This window comes from Theropithecus gelada, chromosome 12 (genome assembly GCF_003255815.1).
Source record: "Theropithecus gelada isolate Dixy chromosome 12, Tgel_1.0, whole genome shotgun sequence".
Classification (NCBI taxonomy): domain Eukaryota; kingdom Metazoa; phylum Chordata; class Mammalia; order Primates; family Cercopithecidae; genus Theropithecus; species Theropithecus gelada.
The window spans coordinates 72,303,221-72,318,793 of record NC_037680.1 but is presented as its reverse complement, the minus strand read 5'-3'; the positions used below and the strand labels follow the sequence as shown (position 1 = coordinate 72,318,793).

General features: G+C 36.7%; 1 protein-coding gene across 1 annotated transcript in view; it reads left to right on the top strand.

Annotated features, from left to right (window-relative positions):
- The window catches only part of DNAH7 (dynein axonemal heavy chain 7), a 340,938-nt gene that overhangs the window by 221,860 nt on the left and 103,505 nt on the right, over positions 1 to 15,573 (top strand). Inside the window, exons 42-46 of the mRNA XM_025404220.1 lie at positions 616 to 845; positions 3,760 to 4,090; positions 4,767 to 5,113; positions 6,545 to 6,725; positions 9,345 to 9,530. Of these exons, the coding sequence (XP_025260005.1) occupies positions 616 to 845; positions 3,760 to 4,090; positions 4,767 to 5,113; positions 6,545 to 6,725; positions 9,345 to 9,530 (1,275 nt within the window). The remainder of the gene's footprint in view (positions 1 to 615; positions 846 to 3,759; positions 4,091 to 4,766; positions 5,114 to 6,544; positions 6,726 to 9,344; positions 9,531 to 15,573) is intronic.

The following is a 15,573-nucleotide window of genomic DNA, read 5'->3' as shown; positions in this document are numbered from 1 at the left end:
AATAGAGATTGGCAAGTTGGTTTGGATTTTAAGAATTCTAGGAAGTCTTTGAATGGTTATAAATTGGGGAGTGTGACATGAGCTGATTTATATTTTGAAAAGAGCACTCTTGCAGCTATGTAGAGAATACGAGCAGTTAGGATGCTATTGGAATCTTCCAGGCAGATGATAGTGGAGGCTTGAATTGGGATGATTGAGGTGGATAAAGGAAGAAGAGAAAGGGTTTGGAAGCTGTTTCAGGAATGATGCCTACATCATTCTCAGGGAGATGTTAGGATAATTAAATGAGATGGTACCAGTAAAATGCATACAGAAATAGACTTTCCATAAATTTAGTTCATTTGCCTTTTCTTTCTCCTGCAACACTCATGAACAATTTCTCTAATCTCAGAACAAACCACAGACAGTGAATGTTATATGCACTAACTAGCTCCTGGCTCCCTGCCCTAAGTATGCAAGTCCTCGGGAAAGTTCCTTATGAAATTGTCTCCCCCACACCATCCCTCACACTATTCCCCTTCACCCCCAACATCCCTAAGTTGTAAAGGGCTGCAGTAGTAACAGATCCAGATTCGTAATCTTAATAAAGTGCTAAAGCATTTATCTTACATTTAGTCATGGCCTGAAGATGCACTCCAGGCAGTTGCCTCACGATTCTTGGAAGAAATTGAAATGTCAGAGGAAATAAGAGATGGCTGTATCGACATGTGTAAAAGCTTCCACACTTCTACTATAGATTTATCCACATCTTTCTTTGTTGAACTTCAAAGATACAATTATGTGACTCCTACCTCTTACCTTGAATTAATCTCCACCTTCAAACTGTTGTTAGAAAAGAAAAGAAGGTAAAAATCAAATTTCATGTTTCTAAGTCAGCTAGGGCAAATTAAAAATACTTAGGTGTGCAAAAATGAGATAAATATGATATAATAGAGACTTATTTCATAGAAATATACTGTGAGTTTTGTTACATCTTTAAATGATTTAATCCACAAACATTTTGAGTTTAGGGAGGGGTCTTGTCCTTCTCATATGGGTACATTGCCTAGCACATCGTAGATGCATAATCACTCTTGGAAGAATGAAGACACTCCAACTCAATATTCCAACCAATATTGAGTAAACACTGCTAGAGAGTGATTTTTCTCTGATAAATAATTAGGTAATAGTTAAACCCTCTCTTTGGATACTGAAGAGCTGAGACTCTAGGGAGGGACAGTCACTCTCTAATAAGCTCTCATTTGAAAACATCAATATAAACATCAGTGAACTTACCTGCTATAGAAAGTGTCAATATGAGTTTTTTAAATGTTCTGGAGGGTGACTTGTGTGTGCATAAAAGTTTATTCAAATATTTCTTTTGTTCCAAAAATTAAAATTCAGTATGTGTATTATAAAATTTAAAAACATTATAACATTAAGGTAGAAAGTAGGAAGTTTGGAACATTTTAGTGGTTACCTTTAAAGGGGACCTTAGATTAATGTGTGGCTCCATTCAAAAGCTTTTTTAAATACAATTTTTAATACGGTATTTATATTTCCCTTCAAGTTCTGATTTGACAAATCAAACATTACTAGATACTTAAATAATTTATAAGTCTAGTATTTTAAACATATACATATGGTAAGCCTTAATTACTTTTAAATGTTTGAATATTATCTACAAATTAATATGATTTTTACTTAAAAACAGATGTAAATTTACTGCTCAGATACATGATTTGTATTGGAAGCTCAAGCCTGCTCTATGAATCGAACAGACCAAATTCTTTTAAAGATTAAAAAGAATACATAAAACAACAAATGTGCATAGATAATATAAAAATATGAATACTATGAGTTTGATTTTTGTATATATTTCTATGGTTAATTCTAAATCTTCCTGTGGTTAACCTACTATCTCAAGCATTTTGAAGGACCTTTTCTCATACTGGGCAGCATGCTACCTGGATGTGGATATGACACTCCTCATCTGTATTCATAGTGATTGTGGCTGTGCCCTCCCAACCAGGACTGTCGTAGTCACTGTGGTCTACTACCCTGTGTTTGAATCATACCTTTAGGAGTTTGTCAACTACCTAGTGAAATCTGTAGCGCCCACCGTGACTGCTGCATAGCTTGGCTGGAATTCATTATTTCTTTGGCTCTCAAGATAATTGTCTTCCTGTGTCGAGCTTATGATCTTTAACATAATGGAATCTTGCTGTTTTTCATATTTTCTTATCCAGGAGGATCAAAAGCTCTTGGAGATTGATTAAATTTTGGATATCACTCATGGCTTTTGTTTGACTGTGCACTCACAATAGTAAGGCCACCCTAACAAAAAGAAGGATTATAAAAACGAGAGTTTTAACTTATTGGTTATAAGTTTTAAAGTTACGAGGTTATAAGTTCAAACTTACAGGTTGAAAGAGTCATAGTTTTTAAGGTATTTTCAAATATTCTTATTTGCCTTTCAAATTTTCCATTTTCAAATTTTTTCAAAATTCCTTTCAAATGAAAAAAAAAAGATACTAATTTCTCCTTTACCTCAACTAGAATTCCTACCCTATGATGATTATTCCCATAATAGCTAAAGCCTTCAGGTCCCAATAGCAAGGTAGTGCTGTAACCTAGAAGAAAGTTTTCAGGTTACCTGGCAGGAAATCTGTGGTTAAGCTAGCAAAGCGTCACTTGGGATTAGCCACAATATTGAAACTGTCTCAGGCTGGCAGGAATGAGACCTTCCCCATGCTCGTTGCACAAGGTTTCAGCTGAAACGAGACTCACAATAATACAGTGCCATACGCTTGGCGCCCTCTGTGCCCAGGTGCCCTCTGTGCCCATTACTCTCTAATACTTTGCTTAGACGGAATTTGACATGTGACAAAAACATGGCATGCTCTAACTTGTGAATTTTTTTAAAACAAAAATTGCAATCCTTTCGGTGTTCTCCAGGTTACCTTTTCCAGCTCAAGCCAGTTCCTTACTACTCCAGTCTATTTTTTGAAGGGGATTTTAAAAGCACGTCCTTTTTTTACTTGGAGACATTATGGTATATCAAGTATTTTAAAATGAAATTATAAAGAAGAGTTTTCTTTAGAGAGAAATTCATATATATTTGCAAATAAATGCAGATTAAATTTTTAAGCACATTACAATATTTAACTTTTAAAATATGCTAAAGTATTACATTATTTCTAATCATGTGTTATTACTTTGTAATCGTTTTGCACCAAACAGGGTATTGAGCTTTATGATCTGCTCTATTTGTTACTTTTTCTTTAATAAAACAAATCTCTCTTTCAAGATGTATAATACATGTTAAAATCATTTTTTCACGTTTGGAAACATTCAGAGTAATATATTTTGAGCACTGAAATGTGTTTAAAATAAGTGATCATAAAAAGGTTTAAAGCAGCAGTAGTGTTGCTGGAATCAACTTACCAACTTTAGAGGTACATCATTCATTTTGATATAGGATACTCCTTGCCTCATCTCCAGTGCATTTATTCTTTTGAATTTCTGTTGTATGCCTTGATAACGTATAGGTACTGAAAACACAAAAATGAATAAAACATGCTGTCTGCTCTTAATCGTGCACAAATCCAATGTTCTAGGTTTCATGTTTTGACAGATTGTCATATATATGAAAATCTTTTAGACCACTCCTGTAGTTATGTCTTGAAAAAGCCTAGCAAGCTCAAAAACACTTAGGTTTTTCCTTAATGTAGGATGCAGAGCCTCATGATTAACTTTGTTTTATCTATTTCCTTTCAGTGAAGTAATGAAAATGAAAAAGAGATATGAAGTGGGTTTGGAGAAACTGGATTCTGCTTCATCTCAAGTAGCCACAATGCAGATGGAGTTGGAGGCACTACAACCTCAATTAAAAGTTGCTAGCAAAGAGGTTGATGAAATGATGATAATGATTGAGAAAGAGTCTGTAGAAGTTGCCAAAACTGAAAAAATAGTGAAAGCTGATGAAACAATAGCAAACGAACAAGCTATGGCTTCCAAAGCCATCAAAGATGAGTGTGATGCTGACCTGGCAGGTGCCTTGCCAATATTAGAGTCAGCGTTGGCTGCCCTTGATACTCTTACTGCACAGGTAAGAGCTTCGCCATACACTTTCTAGGATACATGTCATCACAGCCCAAGAAAGAAATTAGCATTGTGTTCTAGTCTAGTTTGTCTCTCCGAATTAGCCTGCAAATTTAATGAAGCTGAAATCATTTTGAAATTGGCAAAAGAATTCCCTAATTGACCTGAAAAAGAAATGCATGTGCATGCAAAAACACCTTTGAAATGGAAGAAAGCTGCTAGATGTTATAACTCACCATAAAGCAACAGTTATTTCAAGAACTTCATACATCTTTGCACTACAGTAATTAACAAAGGCATAAGACTTGAGATTATATTTTGGTTCTAAGGGGTACCTTTTTCATATTTAGACACTCTTGTCATTGGGATGCATCTTATAGAGCATGTGATAAAGTATTGTGTTAATTTTGTCAGTAATTTTTTGGGAGGGATACGTAAAATAATGCGTTTTATAAATTTAGAAAGATGAAGGTTGATTTTTAAAATAAATAGTGCAGAGAATTTTGGCTAAACTTTTGGGTGGGACTCAGGAGAAGAGTGTCAGTGCAGTTCTATTGCTGTCACCATTTCTACCCAGTGAACACAATGAGTTTCTGTATGCTTAGTTTGAAAATAGGAACCAATTACAATTACTGTGTAAACAAACATGTCTTTTAAAATAATTAACATGTTGTTATTTCAAGGATATTACAGTGGTAAAATCCATGAAGAGTCCTCCTGCTGGTGTCAAGCTTGTTATGGAAGCTATATGCATCTTGAAAGGAATCAAAGCTGACAAAATCCCTGACCCGACAGGTTCAGGGAAAAAAATTGAGGATTTCTGGGGCCCAGCTAAGAGACTTCTTGGTGACATGAGGTTTCTACAGTCACTTCATGAATATGACAAGGACAATATTCCTCCAGCTTATATGAATATCATAAGAAAAAATTATATTCCAAATCCAGATTTTGTACCAGAAAAAATCAGAAATGCTTCTACAGCGGCCGAAGGTCTGTGCAAGTGGGTCATAGCAATGGATTCATATGATAAGTAAGTGCTGATACAAAGAAACCCGGCTAGTATGTTTTATCTTCACTTTTGGTCAGTTAGACAATATGAAATTTAAAAGTTATATAAGTGAGAGAGGCTCGTTGGAAAATCCTGTCTGAATCTGCTTTGTGTTTGCATATTTACTGGAGGCAAGATTATGCCAACTAATAGTATAATACAGTGGTTCTTAAACTTTTTGGACTCAGGAACCGTTTATACTCTTAAAAGTATTGAAGACCCCAAAAAGATTTTTGTTTATTTACCATATTAGAAATTAAAATGGAAAATTTTTAAAGTGTTTGTTAATTCATTTTGAAAAGCAATAAAAATGTTACGTGTTAACATAAGTGACTTATTTTTATTTTTTATAAATTCGTATGTTTTTCTTTAAAAAATAGAAAAAAAACCAATGATAAGAGTGATATTTTATTATACCTTTACAAGTCTCTTTAATGTGTGGTCTAATGTAAGACAGCCAGACACCAAAATCTGCTTCTTCGCTCATTCTGTTGCAATATGTTGTTTTGATGGCAATTAAAGAAAATCCACCATCACATAGAGGTTTAGTTGGACAAGGGAAGACCTTATGAGCTCCCTAAAGGGGCAAGTGTTGTCAAGATCCCCAGGGGTCCTTGGACCACACTTTAAAAACTGCTGGCATAATATGTATTATTGTGAAATAAGGAGTCTTTTTTGGTGATTATATGAGAACCGGTTATATCATACACAAAGCAGAGTAATTATTGTTTTTTCAAAAAAACAACTATCACAGGATGTTTTTCAAACTCATATCCAATTTTAATCATTCTACATATATAGTAGTGCTATATATGTTTCAGACCATGATATATTAGTTAATGATTCATTTAATGTTTGTTAAATAACATGACTGACTCCATTTTCCAGATACTAGGGAGAGAATTTAGATCCATCCTTTTTCCTATATAATTCCTTTTATTACCACATACATACTTATAGGATAATGGTTTTTGGTTGAGGATGTATTCTAGGATTTGAGGATTTTTTTTAAGTAAAATGACAAAGATAAAAGATACCTCACTTTTTCCTCATCAAAACTAACTTTTATCATTGCAATTAGGCTTCTACTAACATTGTAATACTCTACTTGAATATCCTACTCTTCTTTCAGAAAGTTATCAAAATTCATACTGGCAAAATTTTTTTTTTGAGTAAAATTTATTATTTTAAAACACTGTGTATATTTGATGTCTATTTTAATGGCCATTTCTTATGTCCAGGATCAAGCTTGGATGATTCTTAGATAAAACATGGAATATAGAAATCAGTTTAGATTTTTGCATAAAGAAGTGTTTTGAGTCACAGTAAGGATATTAGAAAAGTAAATTCAGTGGTAGAAAGTGTACTGGAATATTAAATGAATATTTAATTTTTCAATTTTACTTTTTGCAGAGTGGCAAAAATAGTAGCTCCCAAAAAGATAAAACTGGCTGCAGCTGAAGGGGAGCTTAAAATTGCCATGGATGGTCTTAGAAAGAAGCAGGCAGCCCTTAAGGAAGTTCAGGACAAGCTGGCCAGGCTTCAAGACACACTTGAATTAAATAAACAAAAGAAGGCTGACCTGGAAAACCAGGTATGTGCTGATACAGAAAAAGATGGACAAATTCTCAATTGTCGTAACTAAGAATGATGTTCATACTAGCATGTAACACACCAGTCCTGTTTCTTTCCTGGTCAGGGATTGGCAAACTATGGCCCGCAGGCCACATCTGCCCCTCGCCTCTTTTTGTATGGCCCACGAGCTAGTAATAGTTTTGACATTTTAAAATAATTACATATTAGTGGCCGTATAAGTACCCATGTAATACATAAATATCCTCAATTCTGCTGCTTGGCTCACGAAAACGAAAATATTTATTCTCTGGGCTTTTCCAAAAAATATATATATATGCCAGTCTGTCTAGCTTAGATTACTAGAATATTGAGCTAGATTATTTAATCATTTTTCACTTTGCAAGTAAGGAAATTGAGAACCATAATAGTAAGTGATTTAAGTTGTATGGCAGAACAGAAATTAGAACTCAATACTCAGAACCATACAGTATCTACTAAAAATGTTTTCAAGACTAAAAATATTAGTCTCACTTAATTAGTGATACCATTTGGAAAAATTAACTGCTAAAGTCTGATTACAGTCCAGAAAAAGGTCATAATATTTTATGACGGTCAACATTTATTGAATGCTTATTATGTACAAGGACCTGTTGTTCCAAGAACATTACATATCATACATTTATTCTCACAGTAACCTCTTGAGGGAAGTAATCATTGTGTACCATTTTGAAGAAAGTACAGAACAGAAAGATCAAGCAACTTGTCCATTGTCGACCCAGCTTCTGAGTATTAAGTCTAAGACCTGAACGCAGGCAGCCTGACTTTAATAGCTGTACTCTTTTCAGAACACCAGACTTTGTCTTTCTATAGTATCTATCCTGTATTCTATATTTGCACAAATGTAAGACATTATGCTAATCTTTAGAAGTGTAACCTATTATGGCATGATTTTTGAATGATCAGTTTTAGTCTAAATAATATAATCAATAAATGGTTATGCAGTTGCCCTCTTTAAACATTTTTCAATTCTCCTATATGTTTGAAAATTTTATTTATTTTTTATAATAAAATGTTAGAAACTTACGGTAATATGAAATGAATATATGCATTTATGTGTATTAAAAATGTGCTTTTGGAGGTAAAATTTTAGCTAAAATATTTTTACTTAGTAGTTTCTGATGGCAACTTTGTCATAGTCTAAGACCTGATTCAGTTTATCATAAACATTGTTGAAAGAAGAATAGGTGAGGAAAGAAACTAGAAAGACAAAAGACATTTAAAGAGGGAAAATTAAAAAGAAAAAAATTAAATTTAGGAAGTATCACACATACTACAATTACATACCATTTGCTTTGCTTTTTTCAAACCTATCTGTAGATAAACTGATACAGACTCATGCATCTTTTAATCTAAAATCATTGACTTAATATAAATGTTAGTAACATTAGTAAAAAGCATAAGCCAAATTCTTATTCCAAAATAACCTAAATGTCTTTGCTTTTGTTGATTGTTAAATTTCTCTTTTCATGTAAATTATTTTTAACATCATGATAAGCTTCATTTAATCTCATCTTCTTCCAAGAATAATGATGTTAAGGCACTTAAAAATTTAATAAAAATAATTCACATATTCTGCTGGAATACTGCTATTGTGTGAACTGAAATAACTTTTCACCAAGTTTGCACCTTCATAATTATCTCTTTTATATCACATTGCTTAATTACATATAATCATATTTGGTTGACAGTCTTATGCATCAAATAGGCTCTCAGCTATTGATTGATGTCCTAATTTAAGCTGAATTACAAGTGCCTGAGTGACACAGTTTAACAACCTGAAAATTGTCCTTTGTAAATAATCATAAATTATTACAACTTTTAAATATTTAACCTTTAAGACCATGATAAAATCAACCATCAGTTAAATGAGGGGAAAACTTTTGTAGACTATTTAAAATAAAATGCATCCAGATATTTAAAATGGAAAACATCTATATTTGCAGAAGAATGTCCTTTATTAATTAACTTTCAGTGTCCTGTACTGTATGTCATTTCCTTAAATAGAGCTGTTCTTTGCATTATGTGATAAATATTCATTCATTATTAATTTCATGAATTAGACACTTTATATTTACAAATTCTAAAATAGCATGGACTTTACTATATCATAGTGATATAGGAAATCCTAGGCAGAAGTCTAATTAAAAATAATAATTTACGCTGGGCGCGGTGGCTCACTCCTGTAATGCCAGCACTTTGGGAGGCCAAGGCGGGTGGATCACGAGGTCAGGAGATCGAGACCATCCTGGCTAACACAGTGAAAACCTGTCTCTACTAAAAATACAAAAAAATTAGCCGGATGTGGTGGCAGGCACCTGTAGTCCCAGCTACTTGGGAGGCTGAGACAGGAGAATGACGTGAACCTGGGAGGCAGAGCTTGCAGTGAGCTGAGATTGCGCCACTGCACTCCAGCCTGGGCCACAGAGCAAGACTCTGTCTCAAAAATAATAAATAAATAAATAAATAAATAAATAAATAAATAAATAAATAATAATAATAATTCTGAGGGTAAAATCTTGCAGAATTTTAAACTTATTGTACTTGTAAATACTGATAAAAGCTCACTTTTATTTTTGAGGTTGACCTGTGCAGCAAAAAATTAGAACGAGCTGAACAGTTGATTGGAGGCCTTGGAGGTGAGAAAACTCGATGGAGCCACACAGCTCTGGAGCTAGGGCAGCTGTACATCAACTTGACCGGGGATATCCTTATTTCCTCAGGAGTGGTTGCTTACCTCGGAGCCTTCACATCCACCTATAGACAGGTAAGGGACGCTACTCCATCTCTTCCTGACCCTCTGCCCATCACAGCCAGTATTACCCTTCGAGGTTTTGTTTTACTTTGGTTTCAGTTTTTTGGTAAGTATAGTGAGGAAGATATTTTTACATGATTTCTACTTGTGTATTTTAGTTATTGTATAAATTAGCTGGTTAGCCAAAAGGCGCCATGTAATACACTCTTCAAAAATCTAATTGTTTTAAAAACAAAAATATCTACTTTAAAATGTAATGTGAAAATGGGGAGTCTCTGAACCTATTCTAGTTTGGGGCTGCCTGATTAAAAACAAAAATAAATTTTTTTTTTAAAGTAATGGGAACATGGTACCCTATACTGATAAAATCTCAGTTCCTAAGCAACTGCTGTAAAAAGGTATCAGGACTCTCTCTCTCTCTCTCTCTCTCTCTCTCTCTCTCTCTCTGTGTGTGTGTGTGTGTGTGTGTGTGTGTGTGTGTGTGTGTGTGTACTTCATCAGCTGTTTCCTATCAGTCTCAATAACAAGCCGTTTCAAAATCTTTTCACAGAATGAAACTTGAGGGGAGGAAAAGGTGAGCCTGCCTAAAACCCTGTTGATAAGTGGCTTTGTTCCTTAGAAAACAAACACCACGTTCCCTGCCTTGCTTCCCACCTCTCTGACTGATTCTGCCTCTTTCTTCTCTCTGGCCCAACACCTAACCCTAGGAGTTAATCCTAATTATTTTTCCTGCTTTTCTCTTCCACTTTTTAGTTTTTACTGAATGAGAGACCCAGCATACTCTTCAGCTCTTTTTAGAAAAAATGGAACTGGAATCCAACCGGGGTCATGGCCCTATCAAAGCGGGCAGAGAGATTTAGAAAAATTAAGATAACTGAAAGAAAAAATGGGAGGGATGATAATGAGAATAAAAGAAGGGAGGAATTCAGAACGTTTGGCAATAGTTTTTGGTGTCAAACGAGAAACAGTACATATTAAGCCTCCTTTGTTTAGGGCTTTATAATTTCACTGGGCATTGGCTTGCACATGGTCTCAGTTGAGCCTCATTTAATTTCAGCACTGTCTCCTGAGGAGGGTTGACTCTTGGTGCCACTGTTATACTTTAATTGGTGGTGGTGTTTTTAACTAAATGTTTAAAACCCTCACCTAGTGGGTGCTTCTGTCTTTAGCACTCGGTGGTTACCTGCATCCTAATTTAGCACTCTTCCTACTCTCCTACATTGACATTTTGAACAATAAAAGGAGTGGCTTCAGCCACCCCTACCCTTCCCTGCTGGTTCAGAGCACACGCCTCGGTGACTCCACTGGCTCCTGTCTAGCATTCCAGAGCTCAGCAGAAAGTGTATTAGCACTACCTCGTGCAGTAGCAGAATCCACTTTACCCAGTGTGTGGAGAGCTAGATGTATCATCCTCCCAACCAGGCCTCCTCTGACAGACTCACTCCAAGGAACTGCATCTTCTGACTTTGCCATCATCACCTGGCTACTGTCAGAATGGGGGGCTGCTAGTCAGACCACCACACAAATGCTTCAAGGGTGTCTTAAGCACCTGAACTGAGACTTTGGAAATTTACTGACAGACACAAAGCCACATTCAACTTAGGTACAAGACATGCCAAAGCTCAGAGTGCCTTCTGTGAACTCATTCACTGTCCGAACCCTTGATTCAAGTAGTCACTTCATCCCATGCCACCTCATCTCTGTGAAGGATTGAAGGCAATTTTATTCCTTCCTTGTTTCACTAGATCAACCTAAGTTTTTACTTTCCTTAACAATTCTCTCATGTCACTCTCACATCACAGGAAGGAATTCCTGTGGATTAAGTCTCTGAGTCCCATTTTGTCATCTTCACTCTTTTATCTGTTTCTCTCAGGTCAAAACAGCGAGCAGTTTATTTCCCATCAAAACTGTCTCATTCAGTTCTCAGTGTAAGGGTTGGATGGCAAACATCAGGACTCTGGCCAGAGCCCTTCCTGGCTTCTGTGTGCTTTCACACTCAACAACTAGCACCTGTGGCTCTTTCTGTCAGCCTTCCCTTGGGTTCCTAGAACCCACTTTACCCAATGTTTGGAGAGCAAGAAGTGCCTGGGATTGTAATTGCCTCTTCAGCAGCCCTTAATGAATAGTTGAAGGGAGCATGGGAGTCTCTCTCCCTTCCCTCTGGTTGGGACAGCTCCAAGGAATAGCTTACACTGTGGAGGTTCCCTGTGGCATCTAATGAGGCCACCCGCTGCAGAACTTAGGCTGGTCCTTTATTGGCTTCTACTCCTTCTTGTCATGCTTCCTCCTGCATCCTTTCCTCAGCATGTCACCTCATAGGAATCTTCATCCCACAGTCTGCTGCAGGGAACCCAAACTAAAAGGCCTACAAAATTTGGTCCTTTTCTGACATCAAAGGGTTTCAAGTCTCTAGATATCAAGGGCCCTCAATAAATATCTGCATTTCCCCTCCAAACTTGAATATGAGTAATCATCAATTATTTATCAACTCTTTTATAGAGTTCCTGGCACTTTTCATAAATAAAACATAGGAAACTCCAATTCTTCCAGGGGAACGGGGCCCACAGCACTCAATTACAATGCCTGTGCCAATTCCCAAAACAGAATCCTACAGTGCTGTTAAGAACATACAAGCCCTGGATTTGAATTAATTTGAACCTTCTAATTGAACTTTATCTGCCAATAACCAAAGTTGAAACTATTTTAATGGTGTTGGGTATTTTTACCAAGATGACACTCTTAATGGCCGGTTTTCCACTTCTACCATCTCTCTATCTCCCCCCCTTTTTTTTTCATGACCTTATTGAACCTTCTAATTGAATTTTATCTGCCAATAACCAAAGTTGAAACTATTTTAATGGTGTTGGATATTTTCACCAAGATGACACTCTTAATGGCCAGTTTTCCACTTCTAACATCTCTCTATCTCCCTTTTTTTTTTTTTTATCATGACCTTATGCCAGCAAATCCACCATCACCTGCTTACCAGCCAAGGCCATTGGCTTGAATTTTGAGATGCTTGTTCAGAGTCCTCCATGCTCATTTTGGTTGTTCTCTGATATTACACCCTTATAAACATGTAATTAGGCCTCTTAAATTGCTAATCCAGAATTGGTCTGTGGTAACATACTATACCTGTCAACTCTAAACAGAGCAGTCTGCAGAAAATACTGCTTCTATTTTCTCTACTTCTTCCCTATGTCACAGGCTAACGTGCCTACTCCAGCATCAGGCTAGATCCAAGAAAGCTTGCAGACCTCTCCAAAATGTCCGTAGGCCAACCTGCAGCCTGAAAACAAATAGAACAAAACATGCCAGTAGTGCTGGGTGAGCTGGCTTACACCCGTAATCCCAGCACTTTGGGAGGCTGAGGTGGGCAGATTGCTTGAGCTCAGGAGTTTGAGACCAGCCTAGGGAACATAGTACAACCTTGTCTCTACAAAAAATATAAGAAATTATCCGGGCATGGTGGTGTGTGCCTGTAGTCCCAGTCCTACTTGGAGGCTGAGGTGGGAGGATTGCTTGAGCCCAGGAGGCAGAGGTTGCAGTGAGCCAAAATCTTGCCACTGCACTCCAGCCTGGGTGACAGAGTGAGATTCCATCTCAAAATAAAATTAAAATAAATAAATAAATAAAATATGCCAGAAGCAACTGTGTATACAACTCAAACTGGAAATGCTATCTGTCCCTCCTCCCTACATAGCTTTACCATCTGTTCCTTGTATCAACAACCAAGTCAAATAGCCAGGCGATATTTATTAAGTACTTATGATAGGGAGAATTTGGGCCCCTATGATCTTCACCTCCAAGTGTTATACCTGTAACTATGCCACGTTACATGGCAAAGGGACTTTGCAGATGGAATTATGGTTGCTAGTCAGCTGAGCTTAAAGGAGGAAGATTATCTGTGGCTATCTTGGACTTCACTATAAGATAAAACTGAAATGTCTTTTTTGAGTAAGGAAGTACCCAGAGAAGGATGGGGCTATGTCAAAAGGACACAGAATTTAGCTTAAGAGTGTTCCCACTGTCCAAACTTGAACAATTTCAGCATCACAATAAATAGTGGCAGGAATATATTATAACTCATTGGATAAAATATGAAAAAGATGAATCTATGCTGACATAAATTAATAATGAAAAAATTGAATGTTTGACAAAAACAGGGCATTTTCATGGTTACAAAATATCTCCCTACAGAATGCTTATTACCTGCAAAAGGAATATGGAAAAGAACAATTTAACAGTGGGGAGGTTATAATATAATATTTCACAAATGCTGTCTTAACCATTTTAAATAATAGTTAAAAACTCAGAATTCTTTCTCGTAAGTAGTTTGCTAAGCCCTCACCCCAGCCATTTTCTTTATTAGGCTCAAACACTCCTGAGTTACAATAGATAGCTTCCAAAGGCCCCCAGATACCAAGGACAGCCCCTTCCTCCTTGCAACCACAGAATGATTCAAAATACCCAGTCCCCAGGAAACCTGTGAAACCCAGCTAATTCCATCCCATTTACCACATATAAACTACCTCCCACAGCTCTGGCTTGATGCTACTCTGTCTCCTGACAACACCCTGTGTGGCCCTGTGTGCAGCCTTCTCTCATTTGGAGCTATAACTAACAGAGTTCTGCCTTTCATTTATCTGAGTGTCTTTGCGTTGCATCCCACCATCTGAAGAATCTATAATCACACATAAGCTCATATAATTATGACACAGAAGCCTGGCAGACAACACTTTAATCAAGTGATAAAAATTAGTGTCATCAGTAAATGAACAATTTGAAATTGTGTGCCATCTGATGGATGCAATGAGAAGAGCACATGATTTCTGTGATATTTCTGCCAAAGATGCATAACCTGAATTATGATGGAACATCATACAGATCCAGTTGTGGGGAATTCTACATAATATTAACAGGCTTATCAAGGTCATGAATGTCATCAAGTCCCCCAAAACTATGATGCCCTTTCTTGTGCAAACCTCAAGGAATGTTGGTCCAACCTACTCAGCAGGAGCCTGAGGGAGATGGCAATGCCCAGCATGGCCTCTCAGCCAGCGCCACCTTTGAGAACCCAGCACCCTCATCAACCCAGAGGCTGGTACCAGTACCATACATACCCACCTTCCCCTTGCCTTCTCCTAACTCCTTTCTCTCCAGTTCTGTCTTTCACCATTTCTGAAATCTTTGATTTATAAACTCAACTTGGATGTTGACTTCTGACTTTCTGAACACGAACCTTGGCTTGTAGTACCCCTCCTGGGTTCCTGTGCATCCTACAGACTGTCCTCCAGGTAGAGTCTCACGAACTGCAGTATGTACCCTGATCCTTACTGGCACTGAACTGCCTTGCTGTAGCCACTCACAAGGCATGTGAGTCAGAAGTAAATGTTTTCCATCTCTCCTACTGGTTCAAAATGGATTTACTTTTCTACTATAATATTGTATGTGCTAGATATTTGTAACATAAAGAAAATACTTAGAAAAAATGTGGTGGTCCCAACTACTTTGTAAAGTGAAGCTTTTTAAAAAAAAAAAAAAAACTTTTAGGTTCAGGGGTACATGTGCAGGTTTTTTACATAAGTAAATTGTGTGTCCCCAGGGTTTGGTGTACAAATTATGTCATCACCCAGGTGATAAGTATAGTATCTAGTAGGTAGTTTTTCAATCTTCACCCTTCTCCCACCCTCCACCCTCAAGTAGGCCCCAGTGTCTATTGCTCCCTTCTTTGTGTCCATGCCTTCTCATCATTTAGCTCCCACTTATAAGCGAGAACATGCAGTATTTGGTTTTCTTTTCCTGCATTAGTTTGCTTAGGTTAATGGCCTCTAGTTCCATCCATGTTGCTGCAGAGGACATGATCTTACTCTTTTTATGGCTGCATAGTATTCCACGGTGTATATGTACCATTCGAGTTGATTCTATGTTTTCGCTATTGTGAATAGTGCTGCGATGAACATACACATATCTATTAGGATTCTCTAGAGGGACAGAACTAATAGGAGATATATATATATATATATATATATATATATATATATATATATATATA